This window comes from Equus caballus, chromosome X, assembly GCF_041296265.1.
Source record: "Equus caballus isolate H_3958 breed thoroughbred chromosome X, TB-T2T, whole genome shotgun sequence".
Taxonomy (NCBI): Eukaryota; Metazoa; Chordata; class Mammalia; order Perissodactyla; family Equidae; genus Equus; species Equus caballus.
In genome coordinates, this window is record NC_091715.1 from 11,818,027 (window position 1) to 11,843,528 (window position 25,502).

The 25,502-nt window shown below is 41.8% G+C and overlaps 1 protein-coding gene and 1 long non-coding RNA gene across 27 annotated transcripts in view; one reads left to right on the plus strand and one right to left on the minus strand.

The window, feature by feature from the left end:
• The window catches only part of LOC100056154 (carbonic anhydrase 5B, mitochondrial), a 26,045-nt gene extending 16,587 nt beyond the window's left edge, over positions 1–9,458 (plus strand). For 5 of the 26 annotated variants that reach the window (XM_070256962.1, XM_070256965.1, XM_070256964.1 and 2 more), the window contains 5 exons: positions 320–411; positions 1,487–1,701; positions 2,606–2,668; positions 3,775–3,926; positions 8,186–9,458. In XM_070256962.1, the coding sequence (XP_070113063.1) occupies positions 8,353–8,907 (555 nt within the window). In that variant the 5' untranslated portion in view covers positions 320–411; positions 1,487–1,701; positions 2,606–2,668; positions 3,775–3,926; positions 8,186–8,352 and the 3' untranslated portion in view covers positions 8,908–9,458. Of the gene's footprint in view, positions 1–319; positions 412–1,486; positions 4,519–7,789 lie in introns of those variants that run through there. The other 21 variants (XM_070256969.1, XM_070256970.1, XM_070256967.1 and 18 more) reach the window with 12 other exon arrangements.
• Positions 1–21,503, minus strand: part of LOC138921754 (uncharacterized) — a 21,697-nt gene extending 194 nt beyond the window's left edge. The window contains exons 1-2 of the long non-coding RNA XR_011434620.1: positions 21,357–21,503; positions 6,204–6,311 (exon numbers count right to left, since the gene is read on the minus strand). This is a non-coding gene — a long non-coding RNA (uncharacterized lncRNA). The remainder of the gene's footprint in view (positions 1–6,203; positions 6,312–21,356) is intronic.
• Positions 21,504–25,502: the final 3,999 nt, after the last annotated feature.

Consider the following 25,502-nt stretch of genomic DNA (forward strand, 5'->3'; position numbering starts at 1 on the left):
AAATCAAGATAGGAATAAACAAATGTTGATCCCTCACTGAATTGTTACTCACTTTGCTATATAAGTTTTCTTTTATTTTTCTCCCCAGATAAATCCCCTCATTCCAAAGTAATATTAATTGCTGCTCCTGCATAAATTTCTTCCTCTTCTTTATTTCTGTCTCATTTTGCATCAGATTGTTATATGCTTTTGCCAGTAGCTTTATTTTGGGTGAGGAGACATAATTAAATATAGTAGGTTGAATTAGGCTATTGCTATTGATTTATTTTGGAATGATCCTATATGGTTAGGCATTAATCCTTCTTTTGATGGTATTTAGCTGCATGTGGTGCATCAGAACGCAATCAAATTTGAAAGCTTTGAGGATGCGGCAACTGGAGGAACATGGTTATTATACGAATATTTTTGAAGGTAAAAATGTTACCAACTTTAAATGATGGATTTTAGAATGAAAGAATATTACAATATTGTTTTTTACTTTAAGAATATTGGGATCAATACATTGGTAAGATAAACAATGCTTAAAACATAAGATTGTTAAGAATATGTTTCAAATGGCATAAAACTGTGCTGTCCATGGTAGCTACAAGCCATGTATGGCTGTTGAGCACTTGAAATGTTGCTAGTGTGATTGAGGAAATGGATTTTTAATTTTATTTGATTTTAATTAATTTAAATTTAAGAACCGATACTCAGTTCAGTTATTGGAAAACTTTTTAAAATGTTTGGAACAACTTGGGTATGTGTATCCACATTTTCTAGTGTAAAAATAAAAATCAAGTATTTCTGATCAAAATTTAGCATCCAGATTGGTATGTGCTGCATGTGTAAAATACATACAGCAGATTTCCAAGACTTAATATGGAAAAAATGGAAACAGTCTCATTAATAAGTTTTCATAATGATTACATGTTGAAATGACAATATTGGAATATATTTGGTAAAATAAAATGTTATCAAAATTAATTTCACCTGTTGTTTTTTAACTTTTTAAATGTGGCTCCTAGAAACTTAAAATTGCCTCTGTGGTTTGCATTACATTTCTATTTTTAGGCACTGGAATAAAAGGATAAAGGCAAATAGCATAAAATAAATGATGGTTAAAATGTGAGATTAGTTAAGAATATTTTTTTTAAGATTGGCACCTGAGCTAACAACTTTTGCCAGTCTTTTTCTTCTTCTTCTCCTCCCCAAAGGCCCCCAGTACGTAATTGTATATTCTAGTTGTGGGTGCCTCTGGTTGTGCTATGTGGGGCACTGCCTCAACATGGCTTGATGAGTGGTGCCGTGTCCGTGCCCGGGATCCAAACCCACGAAACCCTGGGCTGCCGAAGCAAAGCACGCAAACTTAACCACTTGGCCACAGGGCTGGCCCCAAGAATATATTTAGATGGAATAAAAAGATAAATACAAACAATTATGGGACATGATCATGAAAGGAAAAAAAGAGGTCTCTGATGGCAATACTGTCGTTTTCATTTTTCAGATGAAGAAAGTGAAGCTCAGCGGAGGTGAAGTGCTTTCTTGCCAGGTCACACCGCTAGCAACTGAAGAAGTGGACTGAAAATCTGTGGACTGTACTCTGTGCAGGACCTCTGAGCTCTTGCAGGTTTAGCAGGTTCAGGCCTCCCACAAGCTCCCTGCTTTAGTCCCGTCTGGAGGCTGAGTGTTTTCAGGGTACCTAGGATTTGTTTTAATCAGGTATAGCAACACACAGACATGGAAATGACTGTTGTGAAGGAAGGATTTTATTATACTCACAGATTCCTAAAAACAGGTGGCATGAAACACCATGCAGGGTCACATGGGGAAGCACCAGGCATGGTCAGGAGGCAGATAGAGCGAGGGGAAGATGTGAACAAGAGCCTTTATTATGGCTTCCATGGAAGGAATGGGTGAGGCAGCATAAGCAAGCTTAGGATTGCTTGGTTTGGATAATTTCAGCAGGCTCTGGGACACAGAGGCTGCCCCTCGTCTGGTGCCTGATTCTGGGATAATTAGGGCAGAGGAATAGTGGCCCAGAGGGTGAGAATCTTATAAAGGAGGAGTTGGGGTCTGGGGTCTGGATTGGTTGGTTTGCGTATTAAAGACGTCCTCCCAGTTTGTTCTGTATAGGAATTAGCTAGCTCGGGGAGGGGCACTTCCTCTAGGGTCAGCAAGGCCTCAGATATCAAAGCATGAAATACAGAAACCAGAAAATGTGGCTATTATGCTGAAGCTCCAGAAATGAGCCCTTGAGGACTCAGGGGCCTGAGCTAAAAGCTGTGCCTTCCCACACTCTGGCTGGCTCTGAGAGCTTCAGCCTCGAGAGCCCCTGTGGGCCAAGTGCCGGTAAGGCTCAGAGGGAGAGGCTGATGGCACAGGGGACACCTTTCCCTCCAGACTGTGGGCTCCAGCTTGTCAGCAAACGGCCTACTCATTTGTTTTGTATCTACTTTCATTCAGTGATGTTTATAACATTCTAAATTGTCAGCTTAAGTGCAGGTTCAGTACTGTGGATTATTTTTAGGTAGTCACCAGGTATCTGATTTTAATTCACATTCCATTACAATTCTAGAGTGAGATGTCAATTGTTTTTAATATTTTCTCATTTATTGTTCTTTAGCTACACAAACATCATAAAAAGCTACAGAAATTGGTGGATACTGTGCCATCAATTAAGCATAAGGTAATTTTTCTTTTTCCTAAATCAGTTGAAATCTACTTTATGTTTCAGTCTCATAGTGGAAACACTAAATAGGGCACTTTGAATTGGGAAATATAATTAACCTCAATGTAATTCAGGTTTTCTTTGAAAGTTGCTGAGGGGCCAGCCCCGTGGCTGAGTGGTTAAGTTCATGCGCTCCGCTTCGGCGGCCCAGGGTTTCGCCCGTTCAGATCCTGGGCGTGGACATGGCACTGCTCGTTAGGCCATGTTGAGGTGGCGTCCCACATGCCACAACTAGAAGGACCCACAACTAAAATATACAACTATTTACTTAGGGGATTTGGGGAGAGAAAGCAAAAAAAAAAAAAGAAAAGAAAGTTGCTGAGAAGACAACTTGCCATTTATGATGCTTGTGTTGAGAGAGCCCCTGGCCCTGGGCTACCTTGCAAGGTACAGAAATGATTCTTTAAAGAACATTACCCATATTCTTCAGGTTGGATACCTCTGTCCAGCCCCCGAGATTAATTGTTCAACATTCAGAGTCCCAAAGGGGCTGCTCCCTGGAAGTCCATGTATTCTCTCTCTCTTTTCCTCTCCTCCCCACCTCTGTCTCTCTCCCTCCTGCCTCTTTCCCTCTCCCTCTCTTTTTCCTTCTCTCCCTCTCTCCCCTTTTAGTCTCGGATCCTGGCTCCTCCTAATTTGTATTGCATTTTAGAAAGGAGAATTCTATGAATCTCTTTGAGAAAGGAAAGCCTGTTTACGTACCAGCTACCACCTAATGCCTCCCAAGGAGTTCAGAGGAGATCACCTGCTGTAAAGTCACTAGAATGGAGGGAGCAAATGGTGTCTGCTGTGTTCCCACTGACAAGTATCAGAAATACACAGTTGTCAATTATATTTCAATTTTTTAAAAAGTCAATTATATTTCAATTTTTTAAAAAAGAAATACAGTTAATTACAAGAAGAAAGCATGGGCATAATTCTATCCTAAGGTGCCCAGAGGTACCTAGAGCTCCTCTGGACCACTACTGGTCCCCAGCCACCCCTAGAATCATCATCTCATCATCCGATTCCTCAGTGGTTTTTACCACTAAATGATAGCTTGGTGATCTCCTTCTCTTGGCCAGGATGCCCTTGTGGAATCTGGGTCCTTTGATCCTTCCTGCCTGATGCCCACTTGCCCAGATGGACCTACTCAGGGGCCCTGACTACCCCACCACTTGCCGAGTCCATCACCTGGATTATTAAGAAGTAACCTGTAGAGGTTGATCATGATCAGGTACAGTCTTTCTACATTTCTATGTAAGGAAATTCTAGTCTGCCTCTTTAAAACAAGGTTGGGCTCAAACTTTGGCATCAGTTTTTAACATCTTGTAGCGCTTATACGTTTTCATTAAAGTGTGCTAACATCTTGTCTCAGTTTGGACATGAATTTGGTGATACTTCAAGTTAACCAGAGAGAGGAGTTAAAACTAGAAAAACATAAGCTTTTTACTTTCATTCTTGACAATGACGTATATTTTACTGTATACGCATTATGTAGGATCTCTATAAAAATTAAGACTCTTTTAAATGGAAAAATGAAGCCTGGAAATGGATGTATTCAGAACCCTTTAATTTCCTTAAGGGAGTTTTACTATGGAATCTTGGGGTAAAGACAGAACCAAACAACGTCCATACAGAAATTTTATTCTAAGTCAGGAGTTTTGACTTGGTATTTGTTTTTCCTTTAGAAACTAAAGTTTAAGTGGTAGTTACTACATCAACACACAAAATCCTCTTTAATTTATAACCTAACCAAACTACAATAACTGCTTTTACTTGTTTGTATTGGATTTTAATTGATTAAAAAATTTTTCTCAAGAACAAAAGCTTCCAAATTCTTTTTTATGAAGTCAAGATAACAGTGAAACCAAAACCCACCAAAGATTGGATACCCCCCACAAAAAAGTAAATAATAGGCCAATATCTCTCAAAAATTTTTAGGAAAAAAAGAAAGCTAAATAAAATATTAGAAACAGAATCCAGCAGTACATCAGAAATATATACTTTGCCCAAGTAGGGTTTTTCTAGTAATGCAAGGATGGTTCAGTATTAGGAAGGATATAGTTATGATTAATATACTTCATCCTATCAGCAAGTCTAAAGGGAAAACTCATATTTTCATTTCTATAGTGTAGGGGAGGAAGACATTTCCTCTACCCTGTCTGGGTTCATCTGGCCGGAGAACAAATTAAATTCACATGAGACAGAATAGCAGGAGAAAATTAAACAAAGCTTTATAGCATGTATACATGGGAGAGGCTCAGGCAAGCTGAGCAACTCGCCAAAATGGCTGAAGCCCCCACCTTAAATATCATATCCAGCTAAAGGCAAAGGAGGATGTTGGGGGTGGGGGGAGTCAGTTACAGGAGGTTACCAGAAATAGGAATAAGATTATTATGCAGATTTAAGTCCTTGCCTTTGGCATTGATTAAGAGTTTCTAAAGATAAGGTCACCCCCCCCTTCTTCCTGGTAGAGAGGGAGATACCTTTACAGATGGAGATTTCCTTTACAATGTAAATGTCTCTTACAAAGGGTAAGTAAATTCTACTTTTCAGTTGCTTTCCTGTCTGCAAAGTAACCAGCCTCAAATAATCATTATGCCAAAGAGACATATCTTGGGGTGGCAATTCCAGGCCCCCACAATAGATTCCTAAAACACATTTTGACAAAATTCAGCTATTTTATAAAAATGCTTTTTAGTAAAACAGGAATGAAAGGACAGTTCCCTAACTTGGTAAAGTAGATAATAGTATGCCTAGTTTGGAAAGGATATCTACTAATTCCACTATTATTAGCATATTAAATATTAAATTAAATTCTGGTAGTAGCCAATAAAGTTAGGCCAAAAAAGATAAAGGAAACTAGAGAAACAATTAGTGGAGTACCATAATTTATAGAAACCAATTCCTTTGAGAAATATAAATCACAGTTAGAAGATATAATGGAAGAAAGAACCCTACTTACAAGGAAAACTAAAAAACTAAAATACCTTGAAACGAAGTTATAAAATGTTAACAAGAAAACTGTAAAACATTCCTAAGGGACACAAAAAACTTGAACTAATAAAATTCATACCATGTGATTGCATAAGAAAACATCATCAAGACGTCTTTGATGTCAATTCCCCCTAAGTTGTTATTCTCCATGAATTGTTTATTCTCCATAAATGTTATGTGGTCTCAATAAATATACCAATAGTTATGTTGTGAGGGGCTGTCCTGTGCATTGTAGGATGTTTAGCAGCATCCCTGGCCTCAATCCACTGGATGCCAGCAGTACCCCCAAGTAGTGACAACCAAACATGTCTTCAGACATTCCCTACTGTCCACTGCAAATTCACCCCTGGTTGAGCACCACTGATAGATGCTAATCTCCAGTATCAACTAACCAGTGAAATTCTTTACCTCTTGGTACGTGAGAAGAGGAAACGTCTTCAGTGTCTATGAAAACAAAACGGCTTTTAATTAATCAACACATTGATTTACCAGTAAAGGTATATGAGTGACTCACTTATTATTGCCTGTAGCTCACCAGCACACTCTGGTTTGTCAGAGGGTCATTAGTCACAAACCGGAATGACACCCACTGAGTTATATTGCAGATAGGATGTGAGAAATTCTGTAGACATTGGAAAGAAAACTACGTTAGAAGAAATCCATACCCAATGGCATTAGATCATCCAATCTGATACTATTACCATCTTAAGAGAGATGTTAGTTATGTAAGAAAAGTTATTTCTATCCTGAAAAATGCCTTGAAAAGAAAATTATACCATAGGAATTTTTCTGTTTTCAAAATCATATACCTGGGGATCATTCCTTAAATAAGGAATTGGCCAGAAAAAAAAAAAAGAATTCATGAGTGAGTAGACTGTTAGGGATTTCATTCCCACACCTACCAGCTAACCACACTCCTGCATCTCAAAAGATTTGGCCTCTCGCTGACCTCAGAAACCTGATGCTTCCTCACTAAGCTCTACTAAGTGTCCTCGCCACAGCCAACCTCCTCTCCGATCTGCAGTGAATCTGTTGCCCACTCTTGGATTCCTTGCAGGCTTCTACTTTCTGTCCCTTCCCAACCCAGCATTGGGGCCGGCCCAACAGGTGCCTTAGGCATGTGCTTTTGAGGGAAATTTTCACAAGAAAAGACTCATTTTTTTCACACCACCTTGAACGGACCTGCAAACCTAAGCACAATAATCAGTTACCCAGCAGCCCTTACACACTTTGTTTTGTGTGAGGAACACTGGCCCTAAACTAACATCTGTGCCAATCTTCCTCTATTTTATGTGGGATGCCACCACAGCGTGGCCGGATGAGTCATGCTAGGTCCGTACCTGGGATCTGAACCTGTGAACCCTGGGCTGCCAAAGTAGAGTGGGCAAACTTAACCATTATGCTGCCAGGCTGGCCCCTTGCAGAGTTTTTGAAGTTGGATGTTTTCAACTACTAGTGAAAAATGTGCCTCGCTCTACTTGCAAGACTGCCATTAGAAATGAAAGGAGAGGGGCTGGCCCAGTGCCACAGTGGTTAAGTTCACACGTTCTGCTTCGGTGGCCCAGGTTTCGCTGGTTCAGATCCCCGGTGTAGACATGGCACTGCTTGGCACGCCATGCTGTGGTAGGCATCCCACATATAAAGTGGAGGAAGATGGGCACGGATGTTAGCTCAGGGCCAGTCTTCCTCGGCAAAAAGAGGAGGATTGGCAGCAGATGTTAGCTCAGGGCTAATCTTCCTCAAAAAAGAAAGGAGAGAAATGGCATTAGTGTTCAGAGAGAACCACCCATCTATGAATGTTTGAAGGTTGACAGTTCTAGGAGAGTCCACATTAAATCAACATTGTCAGTGCTAAAACATAAATCCTGAATGTCTTTCACCAGTTCCTTAAGAGCAAAATTGCAAAAAGCGACATTAGCAACCATTCTAGAAGAATGAAGTACACATCCCCTTTACTAACAAAAGTAAATTCGTTGTTTTTCTTTAAAAGAGCATTCAAGTGTATTAGGTTTGTTTTTACAATAATGAAGGAGCAGCCTTCTGTCCATTTTCTATAATTTTCAGGACCTAGTAGAAATTATTATATTTTCTCCCTTTAAGTGTCAACTACAAAAGTCCAGGTGCAGGTGGGCCATGACCGAATGGTTCAGTTCCCACACTCCACTTCTGGTGGCCGAGGGTTTCAGATCCTGAGCGCAGACATGGCACCGCTCATCAGGCCATGCTGAGGCGGGTCTCCTATAACACAACCAGAGGCACTCACAACTAGAATATACAACTATGTACTGGGGAGCTTTGGGAAGAAGATGGGAAAAAAAAGATTGGCAACAGATGTTAGCTCAGGTAACGATTGTTTAAAAAAAAAGTGAAGGCACTAGTGGGCCCCTCTGCCCGGAGCCCCAGAGCCAAGCACTGGGAACCAACAGTGGGAAGCCGGACGTTCCTGTTCTCAGAGAGCAGGCGGCCTCCCCCCGCGTGGGGTCTCTGTGTTCGCAGGGCTGGCCTGGCACGTGCGGGACCCCGTGCCCGGAGGGCCCGGACGTGCGACACCCCACGCGCTGTCCTTGCGCCCGGTACCAACGGTCACGCAGCCTGTGCGCTTGGCGTCTGAAGACTTCGGACACGTCTGGGAGCCGAAGGCCCCAACCCGCCGCACCGCGATCATGGGCAGCTACCTGAGCAGCTACCTGGGCACAGCCGAGGCCGCACAGCCGCCCCCAGCCCCGGATCGCAGGTCCCAGCGACCCAGACCCGCCGGCAGCCAGCGGCACTGGGACCAGTGCCCGGTCAACCACGTCCACCCGGAGCGCTGGACGCGGACCCAACCCCGCCACACCTCCATGGGGCTGGATTTGTCCGAGAATCAGAAGAGCTTCAGGCAGCGATGGCTTTGGAATGCCCGGAACCCCCGACACGTCCGGAGCCCGGTCACCGTCAAAATCAATCCTCCTGAGCGCAGAGAGAGCGTCTCCCGAGGTCCACCCCCGGAGGAGCCCCCGGACCCCTGTGCCAAGGAGACCGTCCTGAGGGCCCTCAGCCAATGCCAGAAAGGAAAGAAGAAGTTCGACGGACCTCTCTGGTTTGAGATCCCTGACCCCGAGGAGAGGAGCCCGAGCCCCCAGCCCAGGCCATCTGCCTTCCAGCCTGTACGGAGAAACGGAGTGACCCCTTCCTTTGTGCCCAGGCCTGGGCCTCTGAGAAGCAACCTCCGCCACTGATGCAACAGTGCCTGACAGGAGGAGACTGACCCGGGCCTGACCTCCAGCCTTCCTGGGCCTTCCCGGTGCACCGCCCACCGGCCACCGCCCACCCTGCTGCGAGGACACCACCAACCAGCCCCCAGAGCCTCGCCTCGCTGGAGAGCTGGGAGGGATCAGCACTCCACGGGGCCTGGGGCCTCCTGCAGCCTCATGTCCCCCTGTGTCCCAAGAGGCAAGGCCCTGCCACCACCACCTCCTGAGACTCAAACCCACAGTCCTTTTACCCTGTTGGCCCCGCTCTACCCCTCCGTGACTCACTGACACCACCAGGTCACCTCCCACCACCCCAGCTGGCAGGTCTGCCAAGCCCCCAGGCCCACCTCTCTGCTCCCTGTGGAGCCCACGCTGAAGATACACTGTTTGCCTTCCTCCTGCCCAGCCAGGCCTGCCTTGTCCCTGGGACCACGCTTACCCAGAAAGCCTGCTTCTCCACTATTTGCCCAGTTTGTATAGAGGAAAGTTTGTTCTTATTTTAAATAATAATAATGGTGGGCAGCTTTATTATCATAGAGATTGTCATCGTCTTTCTTTCAAAGAGTCACACATTAGGATTTTGTCCACACCATGGCTTCCCCACCTCAGCACTGTTAACATTTGGGGCCAGATAAGTCTTTGTTGTTTGTTGGGTGCTGTCCTCTGCATTGTAGGGTTTTAGCAGAATCCCTGACCTCTAACCTCTAAGTGCCAGTAGTGTACCCATATTGTGAAAATAAACCATATGTGTCCAGTCACCACCAAACATTCGGGAGCCCCTCCTTGGGGGTGGGAGGGTGGTGGGAGTGGGGAGAGGCTGGCAAAAAAAAAAAAAAAAAAAAATCCCACTGGTAAAGACGCACGGGGGGACGGTGACCCCTACTGGCAGGAACACTCAAGCTTGGTGTCCCAAAATGGGTGGTTTTAAAACACCTACAGGGATGAACAAAATGAAGTGGTGCATGCTTGCCAAAAACATTTCCCCCAATTTTGTAGAATGGTGTGGGGTGTGAATTATTCATGATGTTTGGCTTTATTAATAATCAGAAAATGTATTTTTTTAAATGAGCAACTTAACCACTTCAGGTTGTCAAAATTCAAAAAGGTAAATAATATCAAGTGCTGCTAAAGATGCAGAGAACTAGAATCCCATATATTAAGAAATTTCTATTTTTTAATATAAAAAAGTTAAATAATATCAATTGCTGGCGTGTCAGAGGGTCCAACTGTTCTGGAGCGGCATTTGGAAGTGCTTCCTAGAACAGAGTGTGGCCGCTAGAAACTCTCTTACACACACCCTCACACCCCAACACAGATTGGTGAGGATGCTCTTTGCAGCACACTTGTCAGGGCAGAGAACTGGAACAACCTAAATGTCCAACCTAAATCGAGAGGGGAATGGATCGAGTAAATACGGTGTGCAATCTCAAGGGAATAGCATTCCACAGATGGCAGGAAAGAAACAGCCAGGGTTTCTCAACTATTGGGCTACTGGGCCAGATAATTCTATGTTGGGGAATGCCCTGTGCATTGCAGGATGCTTAGCAGCAAACCTGGCCTCCATCAACTAGCTATCAGTAGGACCACCTCCAGTAGTGGCAACCAAAAATGTCTCCGGGCATTGGCAAATATCCTCTGAAGGACAAAAACACCCCCAGTTGCAAACTACTGAACTAGAGCTACACTGTTTTATAAAAGGAGGAATCTCAAAAGTACAGTGTTGAGTGAAAAAGAAGGGAAGTGGGATACTATGTATAGCACATGCCCTTTACAGAATTAAACAACTACAAAGTAATATTGCTGGCATAATAGAGGAGGCCAGAAACCAGGTAAGAGGCCATTTGGACACTCTGCCTGTATTGTTCTTTCTATCTAGAGCCTCTTTAAATACTGTTCAAACATAAATCTCATGGTATTCCCCTTTAGAGAGTCAGAGACTACGCCGTAAACAAAGCAAAGTCCCTTCTCCTCTGGAGCTTGCTTTCTAAGGAGGTGGAAACAGAAGATAAACAAGGAGATACACACACTGCCCGCTGGGGAGAGAGCATATAAAGAAAGAGAAGGCAGGAGGAGGGCTGCACACAGCTCCATCAGCGTAACTGTGGCCCTGTATACTCTCCTGTCCCCGTCACCATGGAACTGCACTATCCCTTACCGTGAATTCAAGTTCTTTATTCATTGTTTCCACTGGGTGGCAATTCATACTTTAATACAGCCCCTGGGCAAATAAAATGAAAATATTTGATCTACTTAGAAATAAAGATTTTCTAAGGATTAAAATTGTTGCTGAAAATACTCAATGGAGACAGTTAGTGTTAGATACAAAAAGTCCTGGACTGAATCCCTAAAAATCAAGCTTTTGTCTTGAAGTTTACTACCTGCCATTTACTAGACTTGAGACACTGCATGCCACTCTACATGAGTTAAGAGCAAGGGCTGGAGATCTTAGTGTGTCAGTGAGGGCGCTGTTGGCATTTTGAGTAGGAAATTCCTTGCTAGGTGGGACTGTCCTGAGTTTGGCACCACACTGATTATCTCTCATCCCCTCCTCCAAATGCCATAGCACTCTCCAGTCATAGATATAACCCAAAAACACATCACATTTCCACATGCCACCTGGATATGTTATGGATGGGGTCAGTGTCCATACCTATATAAAAAACACTTATAAATCTCTTCAAAAGTGTCAAGGTCATGAAAAACAAAGGCAGACCAAGTTCGTGAAAAACAAAGGAAAATGGAGAAATTGGCAGAGATTGGATCAAACTAAAGTGGAGTAGACTCTGGAACAGAAAAGGAACATTCGTTTTTTAAAAAGGGAAATCCTAAAATACTACAGTTTAATAACATTAAATGAATTTTAATTTCATATTTTTGATATACCTACCATGGTTATTTAACACAATAACATTAGGGACATGGGTGAAGGGTCTAGGGCAGTTAGTTGCTCAACCTCAGCACTATTAACATTTTAGGCTGGAAAACTCTTGCTTGCGAGAGGCTGTCTATCCTTTTGCAGGATGGACAGCAGCATTCGTAGCCTCTACACACTAGATGCCAGTAGCACATCCAAATGTGAAAACCAAATGCCTGCAGACATTTCCAGATATCCTCAGGAGCAGTGGAGGGAAAAATACACCCAGGATGAGGACCATGTACACAGGATCTCTCTGTATTATCTTTGAAATTTTTTTATAAATATCTATTTTTTCAAATTGAATACACACACACACACATACATACAAATACAGGAGCAAAGCAGTTATTTTTAAAGTTGCCTGGGCACAGTAAAATGACCTACAAGAACAAAACAAGGAAATTGAGTAATAATAGTTCTTACTGGCTTCACTGATAAGGAGATAACAGATACAAATGTACTTTGATAATAAGAAAGAGCTATATTCAAATGCAAGATATTGGCATCTATCAGCATAAGGGTGGTCTTAATAATTATGTAAAAATTTAAAAAATTAGTTCTGTTTTCTATTCAGATTTGTCAAGTATTTATTAGAATACCTCCCACTGTACTAGTGTCTTAAGAAGCACCATTTCCATCATTTCTCCAAGATGGATATTAGAAAAAAGGTGGAGAGTTTTAGCTGCTTAGGGTCTTCTTCAACAGAAGAGCACTAGGTACCCCTCCTACACGATGGTTCAGCCAGGAGAAGTCTAAGATTTTAAGCGAACAAAAATGTAACCGTGTGCTCGACAAATACCAACCATAGAAATATAATTGCAGAGAAGCATTGATAATTTGTTCAGATACTGGCAGCTGAACTAGCAATGAGTACGCCCTCTTCCTAAAGTAGCCAGGCTGTGGGAAAGCACAGCCCTGCTTCTGGAGACAGCTGCGAGGCAGAGGCTGTGGAAGATGATGGAGACACACTCATGGGCTGGGGCTTCCCCCTTGTTTGGATGATTTGAGAAATTAATTGATGTCTTGGCTCCCACAAGAGTGAGAAATTGAGGTCCAACAAGAGATAAAACCCAGGCAGGAGGGAGCTCCTTCTACTCTGGCCATTCCCACCATATCCACCATGGGAGTATCCTCCCATGGGACTAAGGTGGAAGAAGAGGAGAAGTGGGTGGGTGGGTGGGGCCCTGTTTTCTGGTGTCCACTGTGCCCCAATAGACAGGCCTCTGATTTAAGAGCCAGGATGTTAATCATGCTTCATTCACTCACAAATGTTTACTAAGACCTAACATTGATTAGCCAATATGGTTAGGGATGGTTAGGAAGAGTTGCTATTACAGGGGCATTTAGATTTCATGACTCTACCCATAAGTTCCAGGTACAGGAGTTTAGTGCTACTAAGACCATCGAAGCCCAAGGTCACAGTGTCTTGAGCCCACCAGAAGATTAAACGCCAAAGTAGAAGCCAGTAATGCCTGAGATGCCAGAATCTGCACACGAGATTCCATGTCGCACGTGAGAACAGACCCAGGACAGTGGGGAGGGCAAAGGGCTTCTAGATGTCATGTGGTTTGTCCAAGTCTTTGTCAGGAGGGTCTCCAACCCCTGCCCTGGTTTGAACTTCATTGTCTCCAAGCAAAGAACACCCTTTTTAATTTTATCAGCTGAGGGTCACCGGGGAGACTATCAAATATTTTGTCCATAAAGATTTGGCCATTTTGTGCAACAGACGACTTCTCAGGGCCCCAGGACATGAGGGCCAGGCTCGAGTCTGTCCCGTGCTGTGAGCCCCTGTATTCCTGAAGTGTGGCCCACATGGGAGCTCGGTAAGCGATTGTGAAATGAATGGACAGATGAACAAACTAATAGAATGGAGTAGTGACTTCCATTGTTTGTACTCACTGTTTCTACATTATTCCAAGAGGGACAAACTGAGAAAGTAAATTGTGCCAAGACTGCAATAATACAAAAGAGAGGAAGGAAAGGAGGGTGATTACTTCCCAAAACTTTGTTTACCCGACCACAAATATTCAGACAACATAATAACACCAACATGATAACTGTGTAGTCGAAGAAGACTCCTGAATATAGTGTAGATGGGGTAGCCAAGAGGACGTGTAAATGTAAGGAAAGTCGGTGTTGAAATGGAAGGAGCATGAAGGCTGACGGCACAGTCTTCAGTAGTTAACTTGCTTAGCAACCAAAGGATAGAAATTCCTTCCATTTACAGATTGTGTACAAGTAGTGTGACTTCTTCCATGGTCTTTCTTCCAAATGTGACCACACTGAATGTCTTCTAAGATTTGCGCAAAATGGAAAATTAACTAACAAGTACTTACTGAGCTAAACATGTCTTTTTAAAGTATGTTTTAATGTAATAAATTGAAACTCCATTAGCACAGCTAAAGAGAAAATCTACATGTTCAGGATTGTATGTATAGATGGATCTGATGCAGTTATTTGAATTCACTAAGATAATTATTTTATCCAACTGTTTTACAAAGTAATAACATATACACCTGTACAAATGGCTTCTTTAAACAACTCACTAAACAGGTAAAAACTCTTCACTCCCTTTCCTCAAGTGTGGGGAGCCCTGGTCTTAAGGTAATTCTCTAAGAATTGCCTCCACTGCCATTTCTCATCGATGGCGCCAGACAGGGCCAACAGCATGCAAAGGGTGGCAAGAATCAGGCTCTTGTTTCTGGAAATCAAAGGACTAAATAGGAGCTGGACTGCTGTTTTACAAGCCCATTAATCCCCTTACCATGGTTACAACAACAAGTTGTTCCTTTTTAGGTCACAAGACTTCTCCTTGAATAATTAGGCAGAGGAGGAAATTCATTCCATGCCCTACCCCAGTTAAGTCAGAAAGAAAATGCCATGCTGAGTTACCTCTCTTGCTAAAAATGATAAATTATCCTAAAAAAGCAATATTTAAGCAAACTCTGGAAACAGACTAAACATAAAATTTAGATTATAGCTTCCTTAGAAACTACTTTCGACATTTTAAAATCCCCGTGACTTGCAACTAGTAGATAAATAAGTTGTGGAGATCTAATGCACAGTATAGTGATTATAGACAACAATTCTGTGTTATAAACATCAAACTTGCTCAGAAACTAGATCTTAAGTATTCCCACCACGAAAAAGAAGTGATAATTATGTGACAGGATGAAAGTGTTAGCTAAAGCCACAGTAGCAATCATATTGCAGTATATAAATGTACCAAATCGACATGTGCACCTTAAACTTACACAATGTTATATGTCAAAAATATTTCAATTTAAAAAAGTCCCTGTGAAACTGTGTTAATAAATTTGGCCTAAATGTTACTGTAAAAACTTGAAAACATCTGGTTGCCATCTTTAATGCAAGTCCCATGAAAACCTCAAGTAACCTGAGGTAATGAAATCAGAGCCTTCTATCAACTAAATTCTTTCATCCATCTTCCATTCTGCTTTTAAAAAAAAACAGCTTATAACAAGAAAACCATTTCATATCAAGATTTGTAAAAAATTGCTTCCAAGGAATTGCCTTGTGTCCGTCACATTTCATCTGTCTTCCTATAGTTTCTGCCAGGGCCAGCTTCCTGGGCATGGGACCTGTGTAGACACACAGACCCCTGACCTTTGGAGGGTCCTACTTTTGGTTTAATGCTCTGCTGTTGCCATCTTACAATTCTTAATCACTTTTGAACAAGGGCCCTGCATTTTCACTTTGCTCTAGGCCCTGCAAATTACGTAGCCCTTCCTGATTTCTACATCTACAACTATAGAATAGTACAATGGGAATTCCACACAGATTAATAATTTACGACACTCAAGATTTTTTCCTTGTATAGTTCAAAGTCGTTTACGTTATTTAATTTGATCTGATTGTAAAATTGATAGATGTTCATAATGAAAGATAAAGACAGATTCACTCTAAGGACTGAAAATATATATAACATTACATTTTAAAGATTTTTTTTAAAAATTACAATTTATTTATTATTTTTTGTTTGTTTTTTTGTTTTTTTGCGCCACCAGGCCAGGCCCTACAATTTATTTTTGAGAGGGATTCTCTTGCTAGACTGACTTCCTTTGGGATCAGAAGCCATGGTCATCTGTGGGGGTCAGCAAGCTTTTCTATCAAGGGCCAATACTAAATATTCCAACTCTTCCATTATAGCAGGAAAGCAGCCATAGACAATAGGTGCACAAATGACCATGGAGGTATTTCAATGAAACTTTATGTGTGGACACTGAAATTTCAATTTCAGATCATTTTCGGGTGTCAAAAATATTCTTTTTCATTTTCTGATCATTTAAAAATGAAACATTATTCTTTGCTTGTGAGCCATGTAAAAAACAGGCATCAGGCTGGCTTTGGTCTTATCTGTCATTCTAATCTCAGGGCCTAGCACATAGTAGGCCTTCAATAGAGGCTACTTCATTCTGTGGCCCCAGCCCAGCAGTGCCGCTCAGCTGGCTGGCCTCAGTAGACCACAGTGAAGAAACAGGTTCATGTGGCTTACAGTGCTGCCTGGGGCCCTCGGTCAGCTCTCCCTTCCCCACCACTTGATGGCATCTGGAGCAGCTGGTGTGGCTTTCCTGCCACCGCCGGCTGTTAAAGAGTTCAGGGCAGCCTGATGAAAACCAACTGTCTTCCCGCCTCTGCCGCACAACGGCCCTCCTTGCAGCAGTGCTGGCCTGCATGGTGTGCCCCATGCTGTCACTCTCTGACCTCCACTTCCTCCTGCACATCTCACCTTGCCTCCCCCCACAGCTGCTTCGTTCTGGCTCATTTGGGGTGGAAGTGGAAAGGGGAGATGGGAGAGGGCGGGAATCAGAGAAGAAAAAGACAAAGCGCTTTTTCCTTAGCCAGGGCTCTTTGTGGTTCCCTCCTGCTGTTGGGGGTGCTCTGTCATTGGGGGTGTCCTCATGCTCTTAATTCAGAGTGCATTTGTGGGGCCTTTGGGGACCTGTCTGGGGACCTCTGCACTGCATCTTCCCCTGACACGGGTGATGCAGTCTGGCCAACTTCCTCCATCCCAGCCCTGCTCTGCCTCCCTGGTGACTTCCAGCCTCACTCTACCACCTCTCGGCCCTGCAGTTGGTTCTCAGCCCCAAAGGCAGTGACTCCATCCAGCTCCCTTCAGCAGCCCCCACTTGGCCCCAGAACACATTCAAGTGCAGGCTGCTCGCAAAGCTGCCCTCTCACCCAGTCACAAGAGGCTCAAACCAGCCTTCCACCTTTAGACTTCTCCAGCTGAGAGGAGGCTCCAGCTCATCCAACCGGGAAGTGGTAGGCCAGTCTCTCCTCTTACAGACAACTCCACTCTCTGAGCAGTCTCTGCCTCACTTGAGCGAGGCAGGAAACAAGCAAGAGTATCACTCAAAACACACACTCACTGGTAGGGCGAGGGCACCGACTCATCAGAATGGACCCGGCTGTCAGCACCCCACCTGGCTGCGTGGTGTCTATGTACTGGAACCCATTCCTGCCCCTGTCCTATGGGGAAGGCAGTGGAAATGCCACAGCCCTCTCTGCAGGCGCACACCCTCTGCCTCTCTGACCCTCTAGCCTTCTCTCCCCGTCTGCTTAGTGTGATGGTGACTGGACCAGGTCAGCTCTCCAGCAAGCCCTGCATGGACGCAGCCAGGACCTCTCTCTAGAGGTTACATCCGCTTTCATAGTTAATCAAGGGTATGCTGACTGGATCAAGGATATGCCAATCTAGGCTTCCAAATGTGAACAGGCATCCTAAGAGATACTGAGCTCTTATCACTGGAGTTGGTTGAGCTTGATGTGAGAGATATTGTAGTGAGGACTGGGTGAATGTGGGATGAATCTGAGAGTATTTATTATTCTGTGAATCACTTGGCTATCTTGACTGAGTTACCCTTTATGTTTTCAATCCAGTGCATCTCAGTATCTTCAAGTTTTCTGCAATATTCATCAAAGATGCAATGAGGAAAAAGAAGCATGAATAAATAGTGAATGTCCAAGATGTGGGTCCCTGAAGCCATCCTGGAAAGGGATATTTGCTACTGTGTTGTAGTGTGTAACTAACACTACAGACTTGGGGGCTTAAACAACAGAAATTTATTTTCTTACAGTTCTGGAAGAGAGAAGTCCAAGATCAAGGTGTCAGCAGAGTTGATTTCTTCTAAGACCCCTCTCTTTGGATTGTAGATGGCTGTCCTCTCCTGTCTTCACATTATCTTTCCTCTGGTGCATGTCTGTGTCCTAATCTCCTCTATAAGGACGCCCGTCATACTGGATTAGGGCCCACCTATTGACCTTATTTTACATTAGTTACCTCTTTAGAGACCCTATCTGCAAATATGATCACATTCTCAGTTACTGGGGATTAGGACATCAGCATATGAATTGTGGGGCGCCACAATTCAGCCCATAACAGCTATCCTCCAGAATTCACTCTGCCTCACACTGGCACCAAAAGACCTCTGAAAGGCCGAAGATTTAAAATCTGATCCACTTGCCAAGCTACTGGTGTCTTCCATCCACTCGCCACATTCAAGACAGGCAGCCCCTCTGCAAAGTTGTTTTCAGTCCCATCTTGCATTTTGTGGTCCTCTTTCCCCTCGGGGGACGCCTGTTCATATAAAGATGCAGCCTCCTTTATGGCAGCGCATGTAGAATCAGACCCAGCACTTGAATTGCATCTTAAACACATCCTGATTCATTAGGCAGCCCTCATCACTCAGCCCCCTGACAGCAGTATTCCTGGGACTCATGCTGCCTGGCACAGCAAGATCAGCACTTTGTCCCTCCATCCAGGGCATCCTGCCAAGAGCTAGCTCTTCCCGCCTGCAACATTTTTCCCCCTTGCAGGCTCCTTCTTGTTAACCCAGTTTGAGTTTAAATGGCATCTCTTCAGAGAGGCCTTCCCCTGATGACTCAACATAGAGAAGCCCCCACCCCAGCCTATTGTTATCAAAGTGGTCAGTTCTTTTCCTTCATATCACGTGTTTACCACCAATCTCTACATTGGTCTACAGACACCATGAAGACCACTTCCTAAGGATAATCTCAATAGTCAACCATGTTGCCCAGTTTGTGTTTGGGAAATTTTGCCTATGAACAGCTGTCATCTGTGTCATTTGTGTCCCACAGTTTATTGCTGCTTTTTCATGCAACTTTACACAAATACAGGTGTAAGTATGTAGACAGTAGTGGCCCCAAGGGATGATTTGAGGGAATTTAGCCTGTGTTAATTTCTGTCAGCACCTCTCTCGTAGCCACTCCATATAAATGTGAGATCTCAGTGAAAGGGGAGCTTGCTGTCAAAATATTATTTCAACAAACTCCCTTATAGCCTCCCCACCCATCAGTAGACAAAATCTGAAGCCACCACTGTGTCTGAAGCATTCTCATTGACTGAAAACCAGAGTGAATGTCTTTTGTGTCAGTAATAGCTATTTGGCCCAAAGGATGGATTTTAAAAAGTACAGTAATTTACATTACAGTGAAACAACTATCTGAGCATGAAGGAAGAACTGGCTTTAGATAGGCTCCCTTGTACTATCTATAATAACTTCAGACAGGTAAAGAATGACTTGCTAAAATACAAATAAAATCCAGATCTTCATTTTAGTGAATAATTTTAAGATCCTCTTTCCTCAAAGTGACTTTCATATATATAAGGAAAAATGAATGTTAGTTTCATTCTCTCCTTGGTTTCCTGCCCTGCTTAAAGAGCTGAAGTGCAGAAAAAATTCATGTCTACAAACTTAAAAATCAAGAAAGACCGTTCTTGATCAAGGATTGGCACAAACACTCTTCAGAGAGGAAAGGCTTGTTAACAGAATGCTGAGGTGGGGGATAAACCTGCTCAAGTGCAGATGAGAATGATAAGCTTGGTGCAGCAGATAAAAATGAAGATGCTAGCCAGCTCTCCTTGGAGCATGAATTTAACTTGTTTGTCTGATGTTGGGGATAAATTGACCTGATCTCCTGTCCTTTCATTGGTTCCTCTTAAATCTAAGAGCATGAGCTGGCTGGTGCTGGGTAGGAGTGGAGTTCTGGTCACAGAATGAAGCCTCAAACTATTTAGATCAGAACAGGGTTCACGTAGTTCTAGATTAAGTATCTTCCCAATGGAACCACTTATCTTGGGTAAGTGTTAAAGGATCGAAAACTTGTGCATTGGATGTAGCATATTTCTACTAGGCACTCAAAACATTTCAAAGAGATAGGCTCCATGCCTAAAAGGAATCGAAGTGTACAACTTAAGAGAGGATAAGGGAAGAGTTGCTAAAGCGAAACATATGTATGCTCTATGACCTGCAATTTCCCTCCTGGGTAAGCACCCAAGAAAAAGAAAGCACATGGAAAATAATGGACAAGAATGTTCATAGCAGCGTAGCTGCCTGCTGTGCATATACTTGACGTGTAATAGGTGCTCAATAAACATGTGAAATTGAGTTGAACACATCTTTATATCTCACATATGGCTTCACAGATCAAGCAACACATATTAGCTGCATATATTTATCCATCAGTTTGAATTTCTAGCCTATACTAGAGATTAAATACTTTAAGCAAAACCGTTTTATTAACAATTTCCATTTGAATCCATTATTACTTTAATAAAACATCAGAGTGATGTCTTCGGAATAATTTTTTTTTAAAGATTAGCACCTGAGCTAACAACTGCTGCCAATCTTCTTCTTTTTTTTTTTCTCCCCAAATCCCCCTGGTACATAGTTGTATATTTTAGTTGTGGGTCCTTTTAGTTGTGGCATGTGGGACGCCACCTCAGCATGGCCTGACGAGCGATGCCATGTCCATGCCCAGGATCCCAACCGGTGGAACCCTGGGCCGCTGAAGCCAGGCACAGGAAATTAACCACTCGGCCACCGGGCCAGCCCCTCTTTGGAATAATTTATTCAAGCTTAAGATAACTATGCAGACGACTTACTATTAAAGAAAGCACAGTGTTATTAGAAATATATTTTAAAATTGAGCACACAGATGTTCCACTTACTGCTGTATCTCCCAAGCTGGTCTGATACTAAGCTCACTTTAAAAGCATTTTCTTGTGAAGGGAATGGTTTTGGTCAGCTCTAAGGTCTGATCGTTGAATACAATCAAAGTTAATGATATAGAATAGTGCTGTCCAATGGAACATTCTGTGATGACGGTAACGTTCTATGTCCGTGCTGTCCAATATGGCAGACACCAGACATAGGTGGCTTTTGAGCACTGGAAAGAGCAGCAGCATATAATGACAAAATGTGCCAAACAGCCTGCTAAGTCCTAATATTTAATGCAACTGGAATGCCAGAGAACAGAGCTATAAATATGCTGCCCCAAATATACCCAAAAGTTTAACCTCAATCATCATAGATGGTTTAATAGTTTCTTTCCAAACTCGTAAAACAGAGGCTCAACTTTCAAGCTTTGACACATCTGCAAATTTAGAAAGACAACAAGTTCTTTAAGTCAAAGACTTGCTACATCAGATAACAGAAAATTTAATCTATTTTTAAGTTCCAAGGTGACGTACCTGATTCACAGAGTTCAATATGGATAGTAGCCACCAGGAATAAGAGGCCACGACATAGTTTCAGAGTGGAAAGCTAAAGGCAAACACGGAAAGGAAAAACAAATGTCCTGCCCTCCACTAAAAGCTGCCTTCGCCATTCTGTGACCCAGATTAGAATATCAGAGAAACAAGCAAGCCACCACCTGAAAGGTTTAATGATTAACCTCCATCATTTGGGTTAATACTTTGATAGAAGCAGCCCATCTCCTGTCGGTTATTTACGAAAATCTGTTTGGAAAACAGATCAGTTGTCCTTTCCAAACTCTACCTCCAAAGAATGTTTCCTCTGCTGACTCCAAGTCGGAATCTTCCCCCACCCCTTCTGTTGTTGTTGGTTAAGTGCACGGTGGAAAAACTTCAGTCCTCTCTGGAGGTTTTCCTTGGCATGAACTTCCCACCTCTTCAGGGCTAAAAGATCTGGCTCATAGGTAGGCTTCTTTTTTTTTTTTGGCACCTGAGCTAACATGTGTTGCCAATCTTTTTTTTTCTTCTCCCCAATACATAGTTGTATATTCTAGTTGCAGGTCTCTCTAGTTGTGCTACATGGGACGCTGCCTCAGCGTGGCCTGATGAGCAGTGCTAGGTCTGCACCCAGGATCCGAACCAGTGAAACCCTGGGTCGCCAAAGCAGGGCACGTGAACTTAACCACTCAGCCACAGGCCCAGCCCCCAGAAAGGCTTCTTAATTTGGGAAACAAACATCACTCCTTTCTATCTCTGGTGAACAAAGGACACCCTTCCAAGAATGGCCTCACCTGACTCTCACCTCTGCAGGTAAACATCCGAGGAGAGCTTCCAATTCAAAGGGAATGGTTTTGGCCAGCCCTAAGATCTGGAAGTTGTGTAAAATCAAAGTTGATGATATAGAGCAGTGCTGTCCAATGGAACATTCTGTGATGATGGAAATACTCTATATATCTGCGCTATCCAATATGGTAGCCACTAGACATAGTTTGCTATTGAGCAGGTAAAATGGGGTAGTGCTACTGAGAAACTGACTTTTTATTAATTTAATTTAAGTAGCCACATGTGGCTAGTGACTACATTGCTCTGTGCAGCTATAGAACAATAATTAAGAGCTACCTACCATGAACTAGGTTTGCTGAATTATTTCTCTAATCCTCAAAACAGCTTCTCACAATTGCTGTTGTTATAATCATCTTACATATGACGGAACCAAGGATCCAGTGTTTAAGGCATTGGTGGCAATGGGAGGAGTGGAATGGGTGTCACTTGAACCCTATCTCCACCACACTGAACCACACTGCATCTTGGGTCATCGTTGACCAAAACTGAAATTGCAACAAAACCTCAGAGATGCTCTGAGGATTAAGATAATGAGTGGAAGAGAGTCTTTCCCCTAGTAGGCATTCTCTAAATGCCAATAGAAGCCCCCAGGGGGTGGATGTCAGAGCTTTGCTTTCTAGCATGCTGCCTCTTCATGAATTGAGTCCCCCAAAATCTCTCTTTGGCTTTTACTTAGTCACTTATGTGACTAGGATTGAAGACAGTAAAATGCTGAGTTTTTGTCAGTGTAAGCCATTCATTTGAAAAGAGAAGAAAATCTCTCCCCTTTTGAATTGTGATTTCCTGATGTTTGTTGCATCATTTTTTAAAGATGAGAAAAAGAGCAATATAAGTTCTTTATGGAAAGTAACAGAGAAGCCAAAGAGAAAAGTAGAAATCACTTGTAATTCCGCCAGCATCGATGAGCATTGTTAACGTTTTATAAATATTTGGAACATATCTTTCGTAGCTTTGAGTCTTTCTTTGTGTATGTGTGTGTGTTTGTGTAAACACAGATAGATTTCTTCTTAAAAACAAAACTGGGAGTAGAATGATGGTTACCAGGGTCTAGGGGGTGGAAAAATTGGGGAGATGTTGTTTAAGGGTACAAACTTGCGACTAGTTTATAAATAAGTTCTGGAGATCTAATGCACAGCATAGTGATTATTATCAACAATACTATATTATAAACTTCAAAGTTGCTTAGAGACTAGATCTTAATTGTTCTTACCACAAAAAAGAAATAATTTTGTGATGTGATAGAGGTGTTGACTAACGCTACGGTTGTAATCATATTGCAACATATAAATGTATCAAATCAACACATTGTACACCTTACACCTACACATTGTCATATGTTAATTATGTCTCAATTTTAAAAAGCTGGAATCATATTATTATGAAGATTTGTTACCTTCTCTCTTGAACTTAACAGTGTATTTGAATATATTTCCACATTAAATATTTCTCTATAATATAGTTTTTAATGATTGTCTAATGCATTTATTTTATAGATATATGCTTTTAAATCTAATTTCTTATTTTCTTTTTTTTACTATAAGAAAAAGTGCTGTAATAAATATTATGGAAGCTAGTAATTTTTTACTCGTTTATAATAATATCTTTGGTATAAATTGTTAAAATTTAAATTTAGGGGGTCAAAAGTTATGCAAAAAGGTAAGATTTTGATACGTCTTAATTTCCTTTCAAAAGTGTTATGTCAGTGTACGTATTTTTTGCAGTATATACATGTTCCTTTTCCAGTATCCTCAGAACTCTTTGGCAAAACAAATGGTACGGCAGTATATAAATGCTACTTTGATTTCAGTTCTTTGTTCATAGTAAAGCTGAACATTTTATATGTTGAGTGGCCATTTGTATTTCTTTTCTTGTAAATTGCTTTTTTGACCCTTTGCCCTTTTTTCTGCCAAAGTGTTCATTTTCCTTAAATTTTTTTGCACAAATTTGTGTGTGCACATTCTTTGTCAGTTGTTAGCTCCCCCTTTCAATTTGATATATGATTATTCTTTTGCATTTTCCTGGAAAGCAATCCTGTATTTCATGTCATATATACATAATTTTGAAATGTTCTCCTACTTTTCAACAGTAATACCTAGCTGTTGACGTTGTTGTTGCTGTGTTGCCTCATTGTAGCAGCTCTATCAGAACACAGCGACAGGAGGGTGGGAATAGCGTGGACCCTTGTCTTCTTCCTCACCCTAATGGGAATGCTGCTCCTCCACAGGGTCTGGGGAGTCCCATTAAATATGATGTGTCATGTGATAGAAGTATCCTTTATTCCTAGTTTACTAAAAATTCTTTTTATTGATAATTGACCTTGAATTGTATCAATTGCACTTTCAGTATCAGTCTGATCATTGGGTTTTTACCACTTGGTGCATTATTCTAATAAATTTCCTTACCTTGATCCAACTCTTACATAAACTCAGTTTGATGATTTTTGACATGCTACTGGACTTATTTTGCTACTTTTTCCCCTCAGATTTTTAGATCTATTTTCACAAGAAGCATAGCATGTGGGTTCCTTTTCCAGAGCTAATTCTTGAAGATTCTTTTTTTATCATTATCCTACCACCTTCAAAATCGTATAGAAATATATCCAACATTTTCTATGTATAGAAATACTTAAAAAGCATAAGAAATAAAAACTTTACAGGTAAATAATCTGGATCATGCATCTTTGGGGCAAAGAGTTCTCTGAAAACTTTCCATTTTTTCCATTGTGAGTCATTTCAGATTTCATACTTCTTTCTGAATCCATTTAGACTTCTTATAATTTCCAAGAAAGTAATTTAATTCATTCAGATTTTCCAGTATTCTCATAAGCTTTATAGAATATTTTCCATAAAATATTTATATTTATTGCTATGTTCCCTATATATTTGCTGGTGAATACATTTTTTTCTCATTTTCCGTTAGACTTGCCAGAAGTCTTGCTATTTTTTTGCTGTTATTTTTTCAATGAATGTGCTCTTGGAATAATTTTTATTTCTATTCTTTCTGTTTTCTGATTTATCCATCTTATTTACATTTATTGAGTCCTTCCTCCAGCTGTTATACTCATTTTGCTGGGGTTTTTTTTAATAACCCTTGAACTGACTAATAAGCTCATTTATTTTTGGTCTTAGTTAATAATGAAAGCATCTGTGGCTATGAATTTTCCTCTGACTACTGCTCTGGCCACATGACATAAGAAGTGTAGATGTACATAATTATTATCTACATAATGTACATAATAAAAATAATCTCATTATTATTAATTTTCAAATTAGTTATAATTACAGATTTCATTTTTTCTAT